This window comes from Carettochelys insculpta, chromosome 12 (assembly GCF_033958435.1).
Source record: "Carettochelys insculpta isolate YL-2023 chromosome 12, ASM3395843v1, whole genome shotgun sequence".
Classification (NCBI taxonomy): Eukaryota; Metazoa; Chordata; order Testudines; family Carettochelyidae; genus Carettochelys; species Carettochelys insculpta.
This window is the reverse complement of record NC_134148.1, coordinates 27936433-27962014: the sequence shown is the minus strand read 5'-3', so window position 1 is coordinate 27962014 and position 25582 is coordinate 27936433. Positions and strand designations below refer to the sequence as shown.

General features: G+C 43.0%; 1 protein-coding gene across 12 annotated transcripts in view; it reads right to left on the bottom strand.

Annotated features, from left to right (window-relative positions):
• Window positions 1-283: 283 nt before the first annotated feature.
• The window catches only part of ADAMTSL3 (ADAMTS like 3), a 340842-nt gene continuing 315543 nt past the window's right edge, over window positions 284-25582 (bottom strand). For 8 of the 12 annotated variants that reach the window (XM_075007101.1, XM_075007100.1, XM_075007107.1 and 5 more), the window contains 7 exons: window positions 22300-22419; window positions 20299-20511; window positions 12374-12557; window positions 7723-7927; window positions 6552-6661; window positions 2521-2735; window positions 284-1985 (listed from right to left, as the gene is read on the bottom strand). In XM_075007101.1, the coding sequence (XP_074863202.1) occupies window positions 1876-1985; window positions 2521-2735; window positions 6552-6661; window positions 7723-7927; window positions 12374-12557; window positions 20299-20511; window positions 22300-22419 (1157 nt within the window). In that variant the 3' untranslated portion in view covers window positions 284-1875. Of the gene's footprint in view, window positions 2736-6499; window positions 6662-7722; window positions 7928-12373; window positions 12558-20298; window positions 20512-22299; window positions 22420-25582 lie in introns of all 12 variants that reach the window. The other 4 variants (XR_012647201.1, XM_075007108.1, XM_075007109.1 and 1 more) reach the window with 4 other exon arrangements.

Here is a 25582-nt window from a genome sequence, read left to right as displayed (position 1 = left end):
CGTCTGTATAATAATGCAGTTGAATAATTAACAGAGTTTATTTCAGAAATATCAATGAAAGATAAATGTTAGCCAGCGTTGATTATTGGAGTAGCAGTAAAAATAACCAGGAGGAATGTCATGCCAATTGCAGTAAGAAGCCTTTACAGCACTGCCTCCAAATAGCATGCATGGTACACTGAAGATAAAATAAAAGCAACAAAGGAGTGTTACATGTTAACATTTACAAACTTTAAATACAGTGAAAAACCATGAATAAGAAATTTTGGTAATAAGAAAAATATATGTCCCAACATCTTTATTACACACTGTACAAAAATATTGCACTTTTAAATCAGACAATAAATATATACAAAAGTATTTTACAATTGTTTTCTTTTAATTTAAAAATTGTTTAAACAACCAAGACCCAATATTGATTAAAAAGGTATGGATCAGGAATATTCTTCCTTTGCAGTCAGCTAGGACACAAATGACCACTTCAAACACTTTCTGTACAGTAGTGCTAGTCTAATTTTCAGTTATACAAACTCATGATGTAGGAGTACCATTTCTAAAATTGTTTTTACAGCATACCTACTCATCACAATTCAATGCAGCCTAGTAATCTACTAACACAGGATCCAATTCAAGATATGCATTCAGGCTTCCAATTTGTGCACTAGCTGGAATCTGCAAAAGTCATCTTCAGCGTTGCACAGGCTTGTCTGGGGTAAAGCCAAATGTTTAGACCTATTAGGCATATAACTTGCAATCCAGAAAAGATTTATTTAAGGATCTTATGATCAGAATTTATTAGCGTGCGCACGCGTACACACACACACACATTCTCTCTCTCTCTCTCTTGACTGGATAATGGTCATGATGAAAAATCAACTTGAATGAAATTGATTTCTCATCTTCACATTTAACAACTCTTCCCTCTTCTTCCCGTGTCTGGAAAAATATAAAATATTGTTTGAAGGGGTAGAGTTGGACAGGCACACCTGGCCACTTATTGGCTTTAGTTCCCCATTTGATTATGTGCACGAATATTTCATTCATCAATATTTCATTCACAGCTCTTATAAGAATGTCTTGAGTTTAATTTAAAATCAGTAGAAAAGATTAATCATGCCACAACTTTGATCATATTCCAGTGAGAATGAATAGGAGCAAAGGAAAACACCTCATCCATTTAAAACCAGATCCACTGCTGTTTTGAAAATCGTAACAACATCTATAATGAAAACACACATAAATATAGGAATGAAAAATTAAATGTACTGCGGTGTATCCTGCCGACAGCTAAACTTAATAAAATTGCCCTGTGAGATTGACCCCTACTCATAATTTAAGCTCAGGCTGTTTATAAAAATGTAGTCACTGCCAAAAATTTTATAGCTACAAGCCACCAGTCCTATAAATTTAAACATCCTATTAAATTTGCTAACACAATGAAAATAAAAAGGGAGGTCAGTTGCTGCATTCCAAAATTCTTCAAAGGATTTTGTGACTTAGGTTTTCTCATAAGTAAAGGGAAATAAGCATTATCTGGTCCCTTTTAGATAATGTTATTTTTCCCCAATAAAATTGTACTCTAATGACCTGTGAAGTTTTACAAATGATGTGCCATGATATTCTCCTCTTAATCCAGACACAAAAATGTTTAAAACATTAAAATTTCCATTGCAGTAAAGTGGACAATATAAGCTTCCAGCAAAATTTCCTCTCAAGCACATCAGCTTACAATGCCATTTTCATCAATCCCAGGTATTCATTTAACTGTTATGCCTTCTGTCTTATTTACACAAGCATATTCTTTGAACAGTCTAGATTTAATGAACCTGTTTTCTTAGTTCTTCCCTGCAGCATCATGACTTTTCCAAAGAAGAACTACATTTCTTGACATGACTGACAACACCTTTGTTTGTAGAGGTCTATTAAGCATAACTTTAGCTGTTTTACAAATGTACAGTAGTGAGTTGTATCCTTGCCTTCGCCTTCTGAAAAATATATTTAAACATGAAGAGGCTTTATAATGAAGGAGGAATAAATACTAAAACTAATCATTGTAGTTTCACAAAAACAAGGTTTGATAGTAACAGTTGTTATACTAGTATTTCATCTCTAAAAACAGGAGTTCAAATGCTGTCATAAATAAAGTGACAGGTGATCTCATTCTATCCACTTATCTATTGTCCATTTCACAAAACTACCCCACAATTTGGTGAAATCAGCAATGTGCACAGAGACTCATAAATGATTTTTACTGGCATGACTGCATAGGGAAATCTGTATATGACTAACCCATAACATGTCAATTCTAACAGGTGCTTCTAATTTTTAAATACCAAAGTGATCCAGAACTGGAGAAAAGTATAGTAGAGATAATGAAATGTTTGTTGGAGAAAATAACTTTACCAATGATGTGCAATCAGACGCATGCAAAATCATTTCGGGTACAAGTTTGGAGTTGTTCTCTAAATCTAACTACTACAAACAATGACTATGCTCAGATATAAATAAATGTTTACGTACTGCCACAGGAAGTGACATTGCAATGTTGCCAAGTCATTGGTCTCTTCCTCCACCCACAGTACTGATCAGCCACAGGTTTATTACTCTTCCTGTGTACACAGTTTACTCGTCGTGACTGGAATCCACTTCCACAGTCTGCACTGCAAGGCCTCCATGGACCTGTCCACCAATAAACATTGCACAGATCTGAAGAACAATTTCTTCTGACAGCTGATCTATGGAGAAAAAACACAATATAGGATTTACTTCTGTGCTAAATGCTTCTTAGCTCAGAGTTATTTCTTATACAAAGTCATCACAAAAGGAAATATGTCCCAGTTTGTTTTAAATACTGCTCCTTTACCTTGGGCCAGAAGAAATGTAGTATTTATGCAAAACATTGACATGAAAATTATTGGTAGAAAACAAAGCCTATTTTCAAGTAAATTCTTCATTTCCAGGTTGAATGCTACAAATGCTTCATACATAATCGCTTTCTTCAATATAGAATAGTATCTTCCCACTTCTCATACATATTTACCTTCTGAGACGAAACCCTGAGCTCTTCAAATAAGGAGAAGTTTTGACATTTAATTTATGGGAAAAAGATTTCAGCTCGAATATTTAGTGAAAAGTCTTACAAGTGCTCACAACTGAGAAAGTCAAGGTAAGTGAGGTTATTTCTTTTACTGGGAGAAGCTTGTGTCTCTCTCCAACAGAAATTGGTCCAATAAAAGATACAGAATATTTTGATACCCATTTTTCTCTCTCTAAGACCTGGTCTACACCACTAAGAGTTGATCTAGGTCAGTGATGGGCAACCTAGCCTAGTAAGTGGGCCACATGAGTGGCCAACCTTAATCACAATGGCCGTTTCTACACAGGCCACTTTCCTCGAAAGTGGCATGGTAATACACAGCCCGAAATACGCTAATGAGGCGTGGATGCAAATTCCCCTTGCCTCATTAGCATACGGTCACATCATTTGGAGTCTGGAAGACCCTTCTTCCAGCCTCCACAATGCAGTGAAGAAGCGCAGCCCCCGATGAGCTTCCAGAAGGAAGTCCTTCTTCCGGAGGCCCCTTCTTCCTGAAAATTTTTGGGAAGAAGGGGCCTCCAGAAGACTGGAAGACCCCCTGGGAGCCATGCTTCTGAACGGCGTTTTGGAGCCCAGAAGAACGGTCTTCCTGACTCCAAATCACGTGACCGTATGCTAATGAGGCGTGGGGAATTTGCATCCACGCCTCACTAGCATATTTCAGGCCGTGTATTACCATGCCATTTTCGAAGAAAGTGGCTTATGTAGAAATGGCCAATGGGTCACAAGATTGTCATAACCAAGACAGTCTTCTGGGATAGGGTAATTTTGTTAACTGCGTTTGCATACCCAGAATTTGTGGGGTATGGCAACGCTTTCTTTGGACACAGATGGAGCACACTGCCCTCCCAGTCAGTGTTGTGTACAATTCGCACACACCTTACTTTATATGCCCTTGTTTTATGTGTGTGTCACTTTAGTAATAATGGGAGGAAAAAACTGTATGATTGGAAATCAGCAAAATCTGGCTACCCTGCCACAGGCAACGATAAACAAAATATCTTATGGGCAAAACATAGAACGCTAATGGGCCGCAGGTTGCCCACCACTGATCTAAGTTATGCAATTTCAGCTCCATAAATAAAGCAGCTGAAATCAACATACTTTGATCTACTTGCCATAGTATCTTCACTGTGGTGAGGCGATGGCAGATGCTTTCCTGTTGACTCCACCTTTTCCTGTTAACTCCACCTACACTTCCCATTCTGGTGCAGTACTGGAGATGATGGGAGAGTGCTCAGTGGTATATTTATTGTGTATAGATGCAATAAAATCAACTCCTGCCGGATAGATTGCTGCCCATCAATCCAGCAGGTAGTGTAAGCATGCGCTAAAAATCCCAGGATCAATATGGCTACAACTACACTACATAGCAAAATTTAGGAACACTTTTATCAGACAAATATTCAGAGTTGGGTCTAACTAATCTACAAACCTTGATTACAAATGTGTATGTGCTGATTACATGATCTTCCTATGCTTTGCCTTATCTGTTCATCTGGACATTTGATGCCATGTGGGATAAACTTTTCCCCCCACAGGTCAATTTAAGTCAGTCATTAATATTGGGCAAATTGTTCTATTAATTTTTGAAAGTATACCACCTTTATGTAGGCCAGGATTCAGTAAAACATTTAAGCACATGCCAAAAATATCCCACATAGAGCTACACAATCTTCTAGAATTAAGATGTTGTTGTGATGCCAAAACTGTAATTTTCCTTTAACCAGGATTTACTTAGAAGCTAAAAAGAAAACAAAAGAATGCCTAGGAAGGACATGGCTGTGGAGAACACATCATCAGTATTATAACCTCTTCTTTATTCAATGTTCTGTTTCTTAGCCTAAATGTAAAAGGGTGGACAGCTTTGGCATCATACGCTCAGAGGAAGCATACTGTGTGCTTCTGAAGCGCCTTATTTTAGTTCTCTCAAAATTGATCTATATGCTACATACTATGATGCCCAAAAGAGTGCCGTAATTTTACAAAACACAGTATTCAGTACAGTACTCAGAGGCTGTGTCTACACTACCACCTTCCCTCGAAGGAAGGATGGTAATTAGGGTGTTGGGAGTTTACTAATGAAGTGCTTTAAAACTTTGAAGTTGCCGTTGGGGGGGGAATGTTTTGCTTAATGAAGTGCTGCTCCCTATGCATGGCAGCACTTCATTAGTAAACTCCCAACATCTTAATTACCATCCTTACTTCTAAGGAAGGTGGTAGTGTAGACAAGTCCTGATTGGTATTACCTGGAGAGGCCCAGTTTAACAATGGTAAGAGAACTATGGCAGGCCTCTATTAAAAGGTAGACTTATTTAATTTTAATGTTTTACTGGACCCAAAATACAGTTGGATATTAAAAAGTAAAAATCTGTTACCCACAATATATGCATGGTACAGAGAAAAAATTCCCGTTTCCCAATGGTCTGTTTTGTCATTAAGTGGTCGTAAGTCAAAGACACACATTGTGCCCATGTTAGTCCATTTAGGAATCAAACAGTGTAAAAGGAAGTGACATTCCTGTTCTAGAGTAAGGCAGAACTTGAATTTTATTGTGGTGTCTGACACGCTGTTCTCCTACCCTGTCTTTCAGCAGGGGAGAGGTTCAGTGCAAGGATTAGAAGGATTCAGAAATAGCAAAGGATGGTGTTTTATTTCTGAGTTTTTTCAGTATCACTTACAATTAACAGTGATAGTCAATCCAAGTGATGCCTGAAAAGAAAGTCACAATCTCTAAGATAAAATTAAGCACCTTGGTTCCATATTATCTTTCCATGTCTCCTTCCTGGCCATCATCCTTAAATTTTTTTTGACCCTGACTCCTACCCTGGACTAATGTTGTCCTTTGTGTGATTAATGTTATTTAGGCGCATGGTTTGAACATGGGACCAGGAATCAAGACTGCATGGTTCTATTCCTGGCTTTGGAAAGTCAGCTAACTTCTCTGGGCCTTGAGTTTATCCAGTATGCAGCATTGGAATAATAATATCACTTATTTCCTGGGGGACTGGCTTAATTCCATGTTTATAAAAGGGCTCTGAGATATTGGATGGAAGACACTTTAAAGTAAAAAGCATTATCTAGATCAGTGTTTCTTAAACTTTTTGAGACTACAGAACACCGAACAATAATATTTTTAATGCAGAACACCTATGGAAATTTTCTTTAAAAAAATGGTTGTCAAACCCCATCCCCTCCCCGAAACACATATACCAAAACCAAAATGAAGTAATTTAACCAGGTGTCATAGCAATGAAGAAGTAACATTGTATCTGGTTGTGATAACAGAACATATAGACCATCAGTGTATGATATCAAAAAAGCATCAGATTCTCGCAGCTCCCTTGCGAGTTGTTCATAGAGTACCAGAGTTCCACAAAACACCCTTTAAGAAACACTGACCTAAAGCATCCAACTTGCCACGACAATTTCTGTACTGACTGAAACTTCATACCTCTTTCTTTCATCACAATAAGAGTCTGGAAGGAAGGATCCATTGCGATGTTGACATATAACATGACGGTGCTGTAAACCCACAGATGGGCCCACACAGTGACCAGAACACTAGAGAAATAAATATTTAAAAATATCTTTACAGAAAAAGATATTCTTTATGTAGGTGTGCATCAAACAGAACATATCTGCTTATTTTTATATCACAGGTCATGGTCCATTAAAACATTATTTCTTTGCCTATACCAAAAAAAGGACAAGAGACATTTAATATGGATTTAAACAGGTCACAAATTCATTAATAGAGGTCTGGAACTCGCTGGCAAACAAAAGTGTACAGTGCAGGTAACCCCTTGTTTATTCTGTTAATACTCCGGGGGGATTTACCAGCTGTCCCTTTTTCCACTCAGATCCCTCCAGCAAATCCATTGCCAGAAACTTACCATCCAGCCCCTGTGTAGGACCCACTGTTCATGCAGTTTTGGCTGAAGCTCTGGGATCCTTTGAATTCCAGTGGCAGAGCTGTGCCATTGCTGTGTGTAGCTGGGAGGTGGGGGCGGGAGCTGGCTTTGTGTGATTTGCCACACCCATTCAAATCTAGGCCTGCCCCTTTTGTGACATAGAGCACTCCCACCTTGCCACTGGGCACGGCTCTGCTCTCAGCGATGCTGGTTCCAGCACAAGTGAACTAAAAGCAATGTACCAGTACTGGTGAGGGAGGGAGGGAAAGAAAACAACCCCAGGCTGCTGAGCAGTGCTCATGTTAGGATTTCAAAGCATATGTTTTGTTTTCTGTGCAGGACTCACTTGTCAGCTAAAATTTACATATGCCCTGCTCACATCTCCACAAAATACCTTTTCTTTGCCTGATAAAGTTAACTTTCTACACGTAGCAAAATAGAGGGGCAAGACTTTTCAAAACCACTGTCGGAAACCTCACAATAACTTACCCCACTGGGACTTTTTCATTTTGGCTATATACAAGCCCTAATGCCAATTAAAGCCTTCTATATAACGCCACAAAACAAATATTAACTATTGTTATATGAAAAAATACCTATGAAGATTTCAGCAGTTAGAGGACTACAAAGCATAGACATCAGAAATTTAAATATCGCAATGTGGTGGCACAACTGTGAGTTTCCAGTCAGGATTTTCAGATGGTATATTACCTGTCCCCATGACTGAGTTATCCACTCTGTACACGAATGAACTGTGCAAGTTTTCTTCCTCAGTGGGCTATCTTTGCTGACACAGGCATCTGGTGACAATCTCAAGGTAGTGCCATTCGCTTTTGTTTGTTGACAAGTTACTTGTCGTTGGCGAAATCCATTACCACAAGAAGCAGAGCACTCAGACCATGGACTAGTCACCCAACTGAGGTAAGATAAATGGACAAAAATATGAAAATAATGCAAACACAGCAGTATCTCACAGCAACTTCTCCAAAAATAAAAACTACAGGAACTAGCCATAATAGTTGCAAGTTTGCCTAAAGTCATTTCCTTAATCTGAGAAAAATATGAGCCAGTATTATGACTTTCCAAGCAATAGTTCTCCTGAGCCATGACTAATAAGGATGATTTTCAGAAGACAACCTTTTAAGAAGTAGTTATGGACTTTATGAAGAAACTACTGGGTGGATTTCTTTGGCCTATGTTATCCTGGAGGTCAGGCTACAAGACTACTCATAGAAGGGACCATCATGTTCATCTAGTCTAACCTCCTGCACATTTCAGGCCACAGGACCTTACCCACCCACTCGTGTAATATGCCCCTTACCTGTGGCTGAGTTACTGAAGACCTTAGACCACAGTTCAAAGATTTCAAGTTACAGAGGATCCACTGTTGACCATAATGATCCCATTTAGCTTTAAAAATCTATGACTCTAAGGCTGCGTCTACACGTGCACGCTACTTCGAAGTAGCGGCAGTAACTTCGAAATAGCGCCCGTCACGTCTACACGTGTTGGGCGCTATTTCGAAGTTGAAATCGACGTTAGGCGGCGAGACGTCGAAGTCGCTAACCCCATGAGCGGATGGGAATAGCGCCCTACTTCGACGTTCAACATCGAAGTAGGGACGTGTAGACGATCCGCGTCCCGCAACATCGAAATAGCGGGGTCCTCCATGGCGGCCATCAGCTGGGGGGTTGAGAGATACTCTCTCTCCAGCCCTTGCGGGGCTCTGTGGTCACCGTGGGCAGCAGCCCTTAGCCCAGGGCTTCTGGCTGCTGCTGCTGCAGCTGGGGATCCGTGCTGCATATACAGGGTCTGCAACTAGTTGTTGGCTCTGTGTATCTTGCACTGTTTAATGAAAGTGTGTCTGGGAGGGGCCCTTTAAGGGAGCGGCTTGCTGTTGAGTCCGCCCCGTGACCCTGTCTGCAGCTGTGCCTGGCTCCCTTATTTCGATGTGTGCTACTTTGGCGTGTAGACGTTCCCTCGCTGTGCCTATTTCGATGTTGGGCTGAGCAACGTCGAAGTTGAACATCGACGTTGCCAGCCCGGGAGGACGTGTAGACGTTATTCATCGAAATAGCCTATTTCGATGTCACAACATCGAAATAAGCTATTTCGAAGTTGGGTGCACGTGTAGACGTAGCCTAAGAGATTCTTTCAGAACTGACAACACACACTCTGTTTCATAGCTTACATTCTACAACAACATGTAGTGAGCCAAATGTAATTAATGTAACAGGTGCCACAGGTCACCAAAATTTGTTAGTAAACAGCCTGGCTGCATGTACAATAGCAAGTTCTTTTGAAAGATTTTCAAAAGAAGGTGGCTCTTTCAAAAGATCCTGCAGAGTGTCTACACACAAAAAGCTTTCTTTCAAAAGTAAATCAAAAGAATGTGGCTCTCCTTTTGAAAGTGCTCTTCCACTCCTGTTTCAGGAGGAGCGCCTTCCTTCGAAAGAGAAAGTGTGTAGATGCTCTGCAGGGCCCTTCTTTTGAAAAAGTGGTCCTCAGGGCACCTGATTTTTCAGTCCCTGGCCTGTTGCTTCAAAAGAGTGGAGGCTGTTTGGACACTCTTTCAAAAGACCAGACCACTCTTTTGATCCACTTTTTTTGTGTGTGGAAGCAGTCTTTCGGAAGTTCTTTCAGAAGAGATCTTCCAGAAGGGTTTCTTTCAAAAGATCTCTGTGGTGTAGACATTGTCCTTGTTATGTAAAGGACTGACCTGAACATTTTTCTAGTAATGATATATTGGATAATTTAGTGTTTATTTGAGCACCTGGGAACAACAGGCACAACAGAAGAAGCAAGATGTAGTTCATTTCATTCTATTTAATAATTTTCTAAATCCATCCTAAAAATAGGGCTTGGGGCATTACTTTTAAGCGTAATTGTGATAACAGGAGGGATGTGCTATACTCATCAGCAATGATCTTGCTCCTTTGTAGTTGAGTAGTTTACCCACTCAGGATGGATTACTGCATTTAAAAGTAGGACACCTGTTTTTTTGTCCATTTCATCTTTCTTTCAAACCACGTACAAATTTCATTTAATTCTTTCATTTTTGTACACAATTACAGTATTTGTATAATAGGTCAGTATGTCCCCAGGTCAGCAAGGACTTAGTACATTCTAAGTCCCAGCATGAGCTTCAAGGTAAGCAAATTCTGAAATGTTTTGCTATGTCAGTACCTATGATTGAATTCCACATACGAATATGAGTCAGCCTGGGAGTGGCCCAGTGGCTAAACAGTAATGCACAGGAGGTGGAGGGTCCAATGCTTTCTACTTTCCCTCCCTGATCAGTGACCATACTGGAAGCAACAGGAAAAAAGGGAGTTTGTGACAGTCACTAGCAGCTCCAGCTAGGCCCATTTCTTAGCTATCAGGAGACCCTCTTTGAGTAGGAGACATGGGTTCTGTTATTAAAGAAAATGTTTTTATTAAGGGAATACACTCAGATAATTTCATTCTTCTCTGTCCCACAAAAGCTCATCACCTAATAAATCATTTTGTTAGTCTTGCAAGTGCTGCATGCCAGCTGTTCAATTTTGTTACAATACCAACTAACAGGGCTATACATTTTGTTACTATATAAAATGCCAGTGTAAATAGAGAAAAATTTAAGCACAGTAGATATGGAAATAAACATTACAATTCATGCAGTCTAATGCAAAATTCTAATTAACTACATGTATATTAATAAAATATTTGAAAATTCTAACAAATCTATGCAAAATACACAGTAGAAGTAAGACAGTAAGCTAAAGCAACATAATGAATACTTTAGGTCAGAGAGAACTTAGTTATTAGTATATTTTGTTATATGAGTTAACTGCAAGAGTTTTGATGTAATTACTCTGGGACCAGTTTAATACAGTTTGCCAACGTGAGTTCCAGAATTCATCAAGTGTTTGGAATTCTGCACAGATGTGCATAATTACCCAAGGTATTGGCATTACTCTCTCCTTTCTTTCACTTGAGTTGACTGGCCTGACTTTAGAAAAAAAACAACAAAAAACAAAAACAAAAAACGAAAGAAAATAACCTTGCAGTGGAGCCCAGACCTCTCAAACTCTTTCATATTATTATTTCTATTTTAGTGTTTTTCCATTGGCAGAAAATCTGTTTGTTATGGGACAGCCTGACTCACAATTCAGAGTGATCTGTTTTTTGGCTCAAATATTGAAATAGAAATAACTTTCTTCTTATATTTATTAGTTGCTATGTTTTTATAGGGGTGTGTGTGTGTATATATATATATATATATATATATATATATATATATATATATACACACACACACACACACACACACACACGCACATAACACAAAATTTAGAACATACTGGCAATTGTAAGTTAAGGACAAATCACTTCCCTTCCACAATTTTCCAATGACCAGCAACTCCAACACACATGCATGACTTTTCCCTCCCTCTGCATCAACCCTGTTCTGCTAGCCAGGGTGTAACAATAGTCCATGGCAAGCTCTGCTGTCTAGCACCACAATTGATGCTAACCACACTCTAACTTTGTTGTTTGGACGTGCAAAGTCCAAGATTCAGGGTCCTGTGCAAGTGCGCACAGAGGAGAAAGCACGCTTTGCACCACTCTTTTCCAAACAACGTTTAAAACCAAGTAGAGCTAGACACAGACTACTTCACAAGCAGATTAGCCAGTCCCAGTGAGTGGCCCCACTCCACTTGGAAACTGGAGGAAATTTTGGGAAAGCTTGAAGTTAATCTGGGACAGGATGCATAGCCAAACCATATCTAAAAGTAATATCGCAAGTGTGCTGCTACTGCAGCTCTTTCATTTATTACCATTAACACATCCTTAGCAAATAATAAGCAGTCCTGTGGCACCTTAAAGAACAAGAAGTGGATCTTACCCACGAAAGCTAATAAATTTGTAAGTCTTTAAGGTGCTATGGGACTGTTTGTTATTTGTGAAGCTACAGACTAACATGGCTACCTCTCTGAGACTACTTCCTAAGCAAGTATGTTTTACCAGGCTTTTACCATCCAATCCACAAATATAAATCAGTTGCATTTTAAGAATTCATTTTGGCCTTAAAAATGATTGCAGGGGGACCCCTCTGCTAGATACTTTGAAATTTCAAGCTCTGCTATGCTGTTTCAATATCAACTTGCTTAAAATTCTGACTGAATGCCACGCCATCTGTAGAAGAATTAGAATTCCTGTAATTGCTGATGGTCGCTCTTCATGTCTCCCTTGACATGGGACCCATCCTGGGTATATTTCAGAGTCACAGGAGAACAAACAGAAACAATTTCAAGGGTTTGTGAGCATATTTTAAAGGGAAATATTAATACAAATCAAAACACAAAAGGAGCGGGTTTACCTGGCAGGGCAGTCATGCTTGTTGCAGGATTGATAACTAACCACTGGCTTCTGATGGTCTTCACAAAATGATTCATTCACTTTTTGTTTTTCTGAATTTACACACTGCAGCCTTCTGAAGTAGGTTCCTAAATTCCCACAGGTGACAGAGCAAGGACTCCATTCAGCATATTCCCATTTATAGTCTTTTTCAATAAGAGAAGAAATGGAAATGAAAACTAGTGTGAAAAACCATTACAGATAGTATTTGAGCAGAAAATGTATTGTATACTGCAGTTGCCATTAGACTGATAGCTACCACATTTATGAGGGAAAAAATCTTAGTTGCTGTCAAACACATTAGATCGAATTCTGCCTTCAGGCATGCACATGAACCTCCCTAGGAAATCAGTGGGATCACCATAAGTGAAGAAGCACAGAAACTCTCACAGTAGGAAATTATGAACTTCTTTAAAGACTTCCATAGCACTTTTCATAAAGTGAGCATTAAAAAAAGGAAGCTGGACATATTGCTCTCCACATTTCTTGCTGTTCTGTAAAGAGCCTATTCTGTATAGATCTTATAATTACTCCAGACCTCTTGTATAATTTCAAGATTTAAGAGACTCTTGCCTGGTATAAACTACAGAAAATGCATCTAATGCATAAATAATTAGCCACTAAAGCAAGGTGAAACAGGATATTTAAAAAAACACATTACATTAAAGACTGATCATCTCCAACAATTATAGTCGTTACATTTGGTCACAATTCCAAATGATTTTCTTTCCACGGTTTTTGACACACCGTAAAAGATGAATTACTATGTAACGTTGACAGATTTTTATGTGACTACAGGACTCACATTTTTCTGAAATAATATAATTAAGGAAAACTGATAGCTACCAGCTGTGTCCACAGTCTCTATCCTACAGCACACACTGAATTCTTTAATAACAACAGAGAGAAAGCCGTGCTAGTCTATATACCATCAAAACAAAAAAGCAGTCCAGTAGCACTTTAAAGACTAACAAAATAATTTATTAGGTGATGAGCTTTTGTGGGACAGACCCACTTCTTCAGATCATAGCCATGTTCTAGTATGGCTATGGTCTGAAGAAGTCGGTCTGTCCCACGAAAGCTCATCACCTAATAAATTATTTTTTAGTCTTTAACATGCTACTGGACTGCTTTTTTGTTTTGATTCTTTAACTTATTGTTTTTCAGTGTTTCCTAATTACTTCTGAATTTCTTAATACCAAAGGTCTTTTCACAAAGCAGATATGGTTAAATTTACTAACTGCAGCTGTGATGGAGAGATTGTATTGTTTGTTTAACTACGATGACATCATGCAGCATTTCCTACCGTACAAAAAACACCAAAGAAGTCTTTGCAATTTTTAAAATGTTTGGGTATATAAATGAACAATCTACATGTGCAATTCTCAGAATCAAAACTCATGACTGGGAAAAAATTCCCAGTAGAAATACTGACCAATATCAATATGAACAAGCAAAATGCAGCAGACAGAAGTCTGTAGATGCCATATAATTAGCTAGATACATAGGCAAAATTCTACTACCTTCAATAACATACACATTAAAGGAGTGAGGACAGGATATGACCCTCACTTGTAATGTTTTCCCATAGTTTTAATGAAATAATTCTTAGCTTTACTGGTCATCAATAGGCAATATTTTGACAATGTGAGTAAAATTGCTACGTTGTCATAACCAGATAATGTGGGTTCTGATCCTGCAAGACGTTACATAAGTTAGTCCTCATTCACTATCTAGTGACAGTCATTGGAACTACTCATCCTTATCCAAGTAAAAGGCTGCAGGATCACACATGATATCTTCTATTGGACTTTTGTTCATAAACAGTAAGCCAAAACATATCTGTAATATATGAGCAAGGCCCTTTGTTTTTGACTTTTGTATTGTTTAAAATTCCCCAGGTACATATCAATGTTTATAATAATATTAGAACAGGTGAAAATCAGTGCAAATTCCTTTAGGATTCTCCTGATACTGACTTATTGGGTGAGAATTTCAAAAATGTCTAAGGGAGGCAGGGGTCCAACCCCCAAACTTTCAGTGTGACTTGGGTACCTAGCTTTCTTCCGCACTTCTCAGAATCACACTCCCTACTCTTTTTATTTTTTTACAGTACAAATGAATTACAGGCACACTTAAAACTTATGCATGTCACCGTAAAGTGTTTGTGGAGGAGATCTACTCTACTGTAAGTGTGTATGTAAGTCTCTCTCAGGCACCAGTCCTACAATACTAAGGTGACCATCTGTCCCATTTTTGCCATGACTCTCCCTTTTTTTAGCTCCCCGGAGAAGGTCCCAACTATAAAAAAAAAACCCATAGGCTAATTGTCCCATATGTTTTAAAGCAGAGACCTGAATTTTAAAGAGACAGCTCTTTAAGCAGCACGGGCTGTCTGTTTAAGGTGCTAGCTGCAAAAGCTGGAGGAGGTGGGAGGGCTCTTTAAACAAATTCAGTTAGAGTTGGATTTCCAGGTAAGTGATTTCCATCAAGTTTTAGCATTTGTTTGGGAAGGAGTATTTGAACCAGTAGACTGCAGCCCTTATCTTAATCCAACCCTGCCATGGGGAATTGAGGAGCTAGCTAGGCCACGACTGCAAAGAGGGCAGGGGGAAGAAGGGGTGGCTCAAAGGCAGCAACTAGGAAACTAACAGGCACCATAACACATCTGTTGTAAATCCACTGACTTCAGTGAAATTTAAATGGTATGTGTGTGTGTTAAAACTGGCCTAGTAGGTTTCACTAGCTACGTGTACACTGGGACACTGTGTCGAAATAGCTTATTTCAACATAGCGAAATTGAAATAAGCTATTTCGATGTGTAGCGTCCCCACATCCTCCAGGGCTGGTGCTGTTGACGTTCGACATCAACGTAGGAAAGTGCTGCATTGAAATGGGCCCTGCGGGGGAGTGCCTACACACAAAAGCAGCCCCAATCAAAATAAGGGGGCTATGAAAGCCTGCAGACAGGGTCACAGGGTGGACTAGCCCTTCTGGGGCAACAGCAAGCCACCCCCTTAAAGGGCAGCCTGCACAGCACGAGGGCTGCAGAGCTGACAGGTTGCAGACCCCGTGCATGCAGCACAGACCCCCAGCTGCAGCAGCAGCTGCAGCAGCCAGAAGCCCTCAGGGCCATATCTAAGGCAGAGGCCGCCCTGCTCGGCGCTGCGGAGGAGGCCACCCAGGACCTCCTGGAAGACGAGCTCTCCTCCTCGGGGGATGAAGGAGCCACCCCAGAACACAATGGGGCCCTCCTGGCCCCGCCCCCCAACCGGGTGCACCACTGGCTATGGAGGTACCCCACCAGCATGGAGTGGTGGGAGCACCTGATTCTCGAGGAGTGGAACGATGGACCACTGGCTCCAGAATTTCCAGATGAACCAGCAGACATTCCTTGAGCTCTGCCAGTGGCTCACCCCTGCCCCGCGGCACCAGGATACCCCTGTGTGGTGTGCCCTCACTGTCAAGAAATGGGTCGGCATTGCTGTCTAGAAGCTGGCCACTCCGGACAGCTACCAATCCATAGGACAGCAGTTTGGTGTGGGCAAGGCCACCATTGGGGCTGTCATCATGAAGGTAAGTAGGCCCAGGAGGCAACCATGGGGGTGGGGGGACCCTGGGGAGGGGGAACTCCGGGGGGCATGGGGAAGCCCAGGGACAGCTCGGGGGGACAGGCACATCCTACACATCCCTCAGAGGTGCTCATGTCCTCCCCCTGCAGGTGGTCCGCATGCTGAATGCTCTGCTGCTCCACAGGCTCATGTGCCTCAGGGACCTGGATGCGGCCATCGTGGGGTTTGCCAGCATGGGCTTCTCCAACTGCTTCGGGGCACTGGATAGAACCCACATCCCCATTTATGCCCCGGAGCACAGCGGAGGATGCTTCCTGAACAGGAAGGGCTACCACTCGGTGGTCCTCCAGGCCATGGTGGACAGCCGGGGACGCTTCCAGGACATATATGTTGGCTGGCCTAGCAGCACCCACAACACCCGCGTTTTTAGGAACTCAGGCCTGTGCTGCCGACTGGAGGCGGAGACCTACGTTCCCCAGAGGGAGATCTCTCTGGGGGACACCACCGTGCCCCTCTGCCTCATGGCAGATGCTGCCTACCCCCTCCAGCCATGACTTATGCGCCCCTACACAGGCCACCTCAGTGCCAGACAGGAGGGGTTCAACACCCGTCTGAACCAAGCGCACCAGGTGATTGAGAGGACTTTCGGCCGCCTCAAAGGCTGCTGGAGGTGCCTCCTCACCCGCCTGGATGTGGGGCTCCCCAGCATCCCCCACACTGTGGGCGCATGCTGTGCACTCCACAACATGGTGGAGAGCAAGGGGGAGGCCTTCGTGTAGGGCTGGGCTGTGGAGGCTGGCACGGCCCATCCCCAGCCAGCTACTGCCCCAAGCCACCAAGCTGACCATGAGGGGATCCAGGTCCGGGAGGCCCTGCAGGCCCATTTCGACCAGGCTGTGGGGTGAACACCGGCAGGGCCATCCCAGTGGGCCACTGACTGCCCCCCTAACACACACAACACACTACTGCCCCCACATCCACACTATTGCACCCTGAGAGCACACGACACACATTTTTGTTTTAAAAATAAACCTGAACATTATTGAAACCAACAAAACGACGAATATTTTTAAACAGGAAGGGGGAACTATGTACATTGGCTGGGGGGAACAGCTACTAAAGGCGGGTTAGGACACGACAACTATGTATAATGAGGGGGGGCACTATGTACAAAGGACGGGGGCCTGGAGGGCCCAGTCCTTGGACCCCTTCCCTACTGGTCAGCGCCTGGTGTTGGGGGGGCATGACCCACACCTGGGCCGGAGGCCCTGTCGAGGCCGGAAGGACCAGCAGGTATGGCCAGACCTGCTCTGAGCCCCATGGTCCTCCTCCTTGGCAGGCTCCAGGGCAGGTGGAGGGCGGCTGGAGCAGCGGTGGGCGGCATCCGCTTGGCGATCTGCTCCAAGGTCCCAGCAATCTGCTCGAACGTCTGCATGAAGGACTCCCAGGCCTCCTGGTGCCAGTCCAGCACCCGCTCCTGCAAGTGGAGCCAGCGCCCCTCCACTTGCAGGTGGTGCTCTGACACCTCCACCTGGCGCTGGAGAGTGGTGAGGACCTGGGGGTCAGCGGATGCCCACAGCTCTGGGCATCTGGCGGTGGCAGGCTTTTCCCAGGGCCAGTCCTTGCTCTGTCGCCTGGCTTCCATGGCGCCATGTCCCGGGCAGGCTGTCCGGCACGAAGGATGTGGAGCCCGCACTGTAGTGGCCCTCAGATGGTGTGGCTGTGGAAAAGAGCGGGGAGAGTGAAGACATCCATTAGTCTGGGCCCTGACCTGTGGCCCATGCCCCCCACCCCTCTGCTGCTGGGTCCCTGTCCCTTGTCCCCTAGGATGATGGGTCTGGTGTCCCCGTGGATGACCCCCTTCAGGGGTTCTGCTTCCCCCTAACTCCAGGGATGGGGCATGGTGTTGTCTTGGGGGGAAGGTGGTGATGGGCTCTGGGGGCCATGCCACTGCTGTCCTAGGGCTGTGGTCTGGCTGGGCAATGGTGGGCCGGGGTCAGCTGGGTTTGTGGGGGACCCTGGTCATGTCCCTTGCCCCCGCCCCTTAACCCGGGGGCGTGCTCCCGGGGTACATACCTGACAGTCTGCTCCCATGGTCAGGAGACACCCGTTGGGTGGACGCCCTGCTGGAGCTGTGGGAAGGGAGGTCAATCAGGAGCCCCCCGTCACTGGAGACCTCCTCCTCCTCCACTGTCCCGGGGTGGGCTCCTTTGGGGTCCAGGGCTAGCCTCCAGGCTGCACGCCAGCTCCAGGACCTGCTGGGGCTCCTCAGCCAAGGTGTCAAGGGTGGCTGGGGGGGGGAGGTGTACTGGGGGCCAGGATCTCCCTGAGCTCCCTGTAAAAGGGGCAAGTGGCGGGGGTGGCCCCAGACTGGCTGGCCGTGTCCAGGGCCTGGGAGTAACCCTGCTGCAGCTCCTTGACTTTAGTCCTGACATGGTCAAGACTGCAGACAGGGCGACCCCGGGTGACCAGGCCCTCGGACAGCCAGGCAAACGTGTCTGCATTCTGCCACTTGCTCTCCATTACCTGGAGCATCTCCTCCTCACCCCAAAGCCCCAGCAGGTCCCGGATCTTGGCGTCCGCCTCTCCCCCCGTCAGCTGGATGGCTGGGAGCCCTGGGTCCCCCTGGGGGGTGTGCCCTGGGGGCACTCAGGGGCTGGCTGGCTGCCATGGGTGCTGGATCAGGGCATCTGAAGGGGGTGCATGTGTCTGTACTGCTGACTGCATACACTCAGCTTCCTGCAACAGGAAATCCAGGGGCGTGGAGCTTTAAGGGCTGGTGCATGCAGTGACCATAAAGCCCCACAGGGGCTGGACAGAGCGTCTCTCAACCCCTCAGCTGATGGCCGCTGTGGAGGACCCCGCTCTTTTGATGTAGCAGGATGCGGATTGTCTACATATGCCCTACTTTGAGACTGGACATCGAAGCAGGGCGCTATTCCCATCTTCTGATGGAGATAGCAATTTTGACGTCTTGCTGCCTTACGTTGATTTTAACTTTGAAATAGTGCACGATGCGTGTAGATGGGCTGCGCCCTATTTTGAAGTTGAGGGCTGACTATTTCAAAATAGCTGGCTAGTGTACACACAGCTACTGTCTTTTTATACTGCTGTAAAAATATCCAATGGCTTACATTGTTCCAGAACCCAGCCCCAGGGCTCCTCCCTGCCTCCCGTCCAGATCCTCCCCACATCCCTGACTTCTGCCTTCCTGAACACACACCCAGCTATGATTTTCAGCAACTCACTCACATACCCCAGCCCTCCCCCACATTCCCCCAGCCCACTGCCCTGGCTCCTGCACCTCTCTCTCTCTCTCTCTCACTACCAGCCCTCAGATTAGCAGCCCACGCTCTGGAGGACAGCAAGATGACAACAAGGCAGGCACTTCCATGGACCAATAATCAGTTAATTGTAGGTATATATTTTTAATTTTTACTTATTTTTGTATTAATAATGCAGTATATCATTTAAATGGGTGCGCAGTCAACTTAACGTTCTATTGAATGTTTTGTACTACATAACGAATGGATTGCCATTGCACTTGCTTAACTCCAAGCAATTTTACCATAGTCACCCTATAAAATGTGTAGCATGCTGAAGCTAGTGGGGCTCTCACAGGCACATATCACTATGCAGGATCAGAGCCTTACTAGCAACCCTTAAAAATTTGAAGTAGGTTTGGATAATTAACCACACTTTGGTCTAGGTATGACCTAGTAACTACAGAGTGGTATAGTAATACAGCAAATACTGAGCAAATACCCTATCTATTAAAGGTAAACTGACAAATTTAAGAACAATCACTGTAATAGACTTAAGGTCATTATAATAATAGCAAGAGATGAATATTATAATTGATACATTCTCAAACATATTCTCAATCATCTAATAGCTACAATCTTTATCCAAAGACAGTTTTGTGAGTCAGACTGCACTGTCAAGATTCCACTATATAGGACTTGTTGAAGCAGATCTTTGAGTACAATCAGCCTGATTTCATCTCTGCGTGAACTATCAAGTCGCTGAATTGAGTAGCATTATCTTAGCTTCTTGATGACATAGTATAAAATAAGTGAATAAAATCAGAATTCACATAAAATTCAAGGCCTTGATCCTGTATTTATGCACTTGTGTAACTTAGACTGAAATGAGACTACTCATACCTATAAAGTTGATTATATACCTTAGTGTTTACAAAAGAGGATATGTAACACTTTATATGTAAAAATAAGCAATAGAGCAAAGAAGTTCACAAAACGCAAGGGATAAATATTATTAAAAATAAGTATTTGTCACAGAATTTTCAACAAACCTTCCTTCTTGACATTTACCCAAACAGACAATGGCTTTATGCTTGTTGAAGTTTGACATCTGTATTGTCCAGCAATTTGACCTGACACGGTGTTCACCTCCAGTATTCGTCCTCCAATTAGGGCTCTATAAACCAGGTCTTTAACTTCCTCAACAGGACGATTTCTGAAGAACCACCGAATCATGTTTCTGTGATTAGAATGCACTGGACAACCTAGAAACCAATGGCATTTTAGAACCTTTTTTAAGCTTCATGAATATATATGTCATATACGTATATACTGCCATATCTATATTTTCTATGTGTATATAGGTGTATGGAAGCTTCCCTCAGTGCAGGTAAAGAGAGAGGCATGTATTATTTACTGACATCCGAAGTAAGGCAAAACTAGTCTCAAATGCTCCCAGGTGAGCTAGCTTCCATTTAAGCTGAAGTGGAGGCTCTTTTGTGTCTTTGCCACAACTTCTTACCACTTTGAGAGTTTATAATGTTCTTTAGGAATCAGTGGTGATATCCTGACTCCATTGATGTTGATGGTAAACTCACACTGACTTTGTCAGAGTCAGGATTTCACTCCAAGACTATGAACAATGTTTAAATGTGGCTTCTTCTTTTTACGACATACATGGTTGATAGAGGTTGATACAGACCACTTCGTAGCAACAGACAACGGAAACAGGAATTTTAGTTTAGATGGAGAATTCAAAATCAAGGCTGCAGTGCTTGTGGATCTCACATTTATCATGGCAGCTCAAAGAGAAACTTTACTATTCAGTCCAGTGATGATGCATTTAGAGAGGCCATGTGATACATAGTTACCATTTTAAAATTGTTTAAAATATATATACTATATAAATTATATAAAAATTACTCTCCAGCTTTTCTTATTTTGTCCCTCTTCAGTAAAAATCTGGAGAAGACAACAGCATGTTCTGATGACTGATAAATCAGAGTTCTGACTAGTCAAGGCAGAAAAGATAACGACCCGTAGGAAAAAAGGAGGAACCCTAATTATTTCAAGAGGAACGTGGTGAATGCCTCAGAATGAGTAAATTTGGCTGAAAACAATAAATCAGGTTAGCATGCAAGCATGATATATGGGCACACCTATATTTACATGAAGGTCCTATGCAAAATACCAAGATGGTAGTGGGCAACTAAGAATGAACAAAATAAAATTGCTCATATGTCTGTTATATCTTTATTGCTCCTCCTCCAGCTTTATTTCTGTAGTTTTACATTTTAAGATAAGTCTTGAACTACTATTGCCTTTGCTTGTTAGCTAATACATTTTTAACAGCAGATAATACTTGTAACCAACCAGGCTCGGGTTCCCCAGAAACAAGGCTGCACCCAGAAGGCGAGTGCTATATTGGTTTATTGAAAGCGTGACACCCGTGACAGGAGCCCCGGAAACGCCGCAGTCACCAGTGGGGGAAAACCCGATGTGTCGGAGCTTCGCTCGGGGGACAGGCTCTGTAACAGGCCTCCTAACGCTAACTAATAAAGCTTAAACTCATTTACATAAGATTGCTTAAAACTGCCTATGCATTACTCTTACTATCTCTTGTGGCCTACTGCCAGCATAGCCGTGAAGTTTTGGCAAGCGTATTTTGTTTTGCAGCTGTTGTTTTGCAGCTTTTCACCTTGCACAGACTGGCCTGTTTGGAATTCTGAGGATTCACAGAGGGGTCGGACTGCACTCTCGACCGTTACAATGTCTTCTCGCACCCTACACTACTGAAGGACATAACACAGTATGCTTGCTTGTTCTATCACAATGCACCGCAGCTGTACACCACATGTATAGTGTGATGACTAGAGAGAATTTTGGGACATCCTCCAGTTCCTGAGTGACACTATTTCTCTGAAGATAAAATAGATGTTCCTATGAGTTTACTCTTTGTGGTGGGGCCATCCTAACAATGTCCTTTCTATTTTAATACAATTATTACTTACAAAACTTTTAATTCTGAGAAGAACGAAGCCAAAGCAACATACCTATCCTTAATACATCACCACGTATCACAGTAATATTTGTGCCGATTCCAGATGCCATCATGACACGCTTCCTCCTCCTACCTTTTGCTGAGTCCATGTTAGTCTCTCGAAACTTTTTCTCTGGAAAACAATGCATTATAATACTCGATCAAAAGATATTCACAAGGATGATTTTGATCAAATTATTCAATGTTCTATTTATGAGACTGAAGAACAACAATATTTTGGAACTCTTTAAGATCATCATCTTGTACATTAATGTACTGAAACACAAAAACATCTCTCATTCTTTTAGAGGGTCTTTCTAGAGTAACATTTGTAGCTGACCCTCATTTAAAATTTCATCTTTTAACAAAACAACCCTCTTATCCTTCTGGTACAATAAAAGTTTTACATAAACTTTGGCCTTCTTTATTGTTTCTCATGAAAACGTCATTTATCATGCCATTATCAGACATTCATATACAGCAGTTTTTAAAAGCCCTCTCACTGGAGTCAGCTTGACCTCTTGGTTTCTGCTGATGGGAATATGGCATTGCTAAAATAATAAAAAGAAATCATCTTAGAAATCTACTCTGCAGTGCAAAGGTTGGATAATATGGCTGGAATCACATGCCTGTCACTATAGTAACATCTTCTTTTTCACATTAGTGCCAGAATAACTGCCAAAACCATGGTCAATCTATCAGTAACACATAGTTCTTACCACTTTGTCCAAGTTTATTTTTAATGAATGCACATTTAATACAGGATCCTGCCTCCTTCTGTGGTTTAGGTCTTTTATTGCTTTTTTATTACTTTTTCAGGCTTGCTCCCATTAATTGAACTCTTCTGTATTTTTTATTATGCAAATAACAAAGGACCTTCTGATGCATTTGTGTGCATGGGTGGTGTCTACAGCCAGCTTAAGGCCTGACTACAGCTAGCCTTGGACTGACACAAAGAGGAGACAGGGTCCATTCTTTGCTGCCTCTCCTCAGCAGAGTCCAGCCACATCTTCAGTACTTCTCAGGGGTGGTTGGTTTGTACAATTTTTGGTGGTGCCCAGAATGATTCCAAGTCCCCCACAACTACTTTGTAAGTTGATATATATATATATATATATATATATATATATATATATTTTAAAATAACTGGAACCAGTCCCTCTCCCCCTCCCCGCCCCAGTACACAACCCCAGGGCTCCATATACTCAGGTCACTTCTCCAAATGGGCTGTGCTGGGCATCAGCACCTGTGTTCTCCTCCCTTTCCTTGCACAGCCCCTGGGCTGCTTGAGATGAAGGAGCAGCCATCCAGTGTATGAGTGAGCACCAATGGCAGCGGCTTTGTGCCTCCCCGTGGCTCAGTCTCCCCAGGTGGTTGCAGGAGTTAGGGCTGCAGAAGGTACAAGGGGTAGGAGTGAAGGGACCCAGTGCAGAGTGCAAAGGAACACAGGGGCACAGAAGGGGAGTGCAGGCATTAGAGGAAAAGGGAGGGAGATGCAGGGATTGGGAGAAGGGTTGTGTGGGGAGCCTATGGGGAACCAGGGGCAATGTGGGACAAGATGACCAAAGGGACCAGGGGCACTAACATGCAAATTTGCCCAGTGTGCCATTTTCCCTAAGGCCAGACCTGTGCAAGACACTCATCCTAGAAGCCCCCTCAGGCAGCTGGTCAGGTGCAAAGTCTATTTTCACTTCCTGCTGTGTCAGTGGGAGGAAGGGGTTGGGTGAGGGGAGCTGCCAATCGTGTCGCATTCTCCTCCCTCCTGCCACACGGGTGGAGAAGCCAGGGATCACGTGCTGCGAGCCTACTGCCTCAGGCACTGACCACGAGTAGGTCCTTCACAGCTCTGCCTGAAGCAGCTTTCAAACGCTGAGGCTAGGTCTACACTGCAGGTTATTCCACCCCCCGCCCCCCGCCGTTACTTATTGTGACATCCCAAGGTTGAAACAAATAAAGTTGAAAAATCGTATTTATGCAGCCACAGCCTTGCAAAACTGGGAATTCTCATTTCTAGCCGCAGTTCACAGGCACAGCCCTGCAAAAGGAGCCTTCACGTGAGCCAGTAATAGCTGGGCTTTGCTCACACACATTCCTTTTTGACGTTGAGGAAGGGGGGTCAGCAAAAGTTGTTTGCAGAGCTGGAGTAATGATTTCAAGGGAAAAGCCCTCTTATCTTCAATTATTCTGCTTGGCTGTGTGAACACTTCGGGGGAGAGGGAAGTCATAAAAAAGGATTTTTCTCTGACAAAATCCCCCAATGTAGACAAAGCCCTGCAAGACCTGGGTTTCTGAACATTTGCTGGAGCTGAGCATCAAATCATGAATATTCGTGGAGCTGGGGAACTGGCAACCCACATAACTCACAGCCTATGGTCCTTGTACTCCATGAATGTGAAGATTACATACATTTTATGCTTCCACATAACTTGCCAGAGGGTGTAGAGCTACTGCCTTATCTACAATGCTTTGTGGGGCTCTGATCATTCATGGCCCCCAGAATAGCCAATTCTTCAAGTCCTGACTTTGACAAAACTTCCTCCCCATTAAATTGGTGGGAATTTTGCCTGAGCATAGAGTAAAATTTTTGCAGGATTTGGCCCCTATTACTTACTTCAGATTCATTTATATTGACGTGAGGAGACCAGGACAAAAAATAAAGTTCAGGCTCTCATGAGCAGTCCTGTGATACACATCTGGCTCCTTTGCTTCAGCCAGGAAGGTTGAAGCCATTAGTTATCCTCGTGACGCTCTTGTGGTATGCTCCACAACGTCACTCTTACATAGAGACTCATATCTCTCTGGCCCAGTTTTTTACATGAAGAAAAAGCCCACCACCACGTGTAAGCCACCCAATATCCGTGTGCTTAACAATGTGGGTTTGTAGCAGAATTCAGCATGCTTAGCTAGCACACAGTGCTTGGGGAGTTACTTTTTACAGATGGAAGATTGATTCACTGTAGATGCTTACGGGGTTGGTAAGGTTGAGCTGTGGGATTTGACATGACTAGTTTATTAATAGCAGAGTTGATTAACCAGCCATTTTAGTTTTTTGTTTTCAGCATCTTACCTCTTACTAGGTACATACAGATATTCAGGGTAGGCTGCCCATCTTCTGTAATTTTTACTTTTCACTTGTGTATATTTTACTGTTCTCAGAGATTAGAAGTATAACTCACAGTAGGGTTAGTGGGTTGTTCTGCCCCCTCCCTTTTTTTTTTCGTAAACCATGCCCTCTGTCTATATGTGAGAGCATCACACACTCTTTATCAGGATTTATCTCCTAAAAAGTACCAACA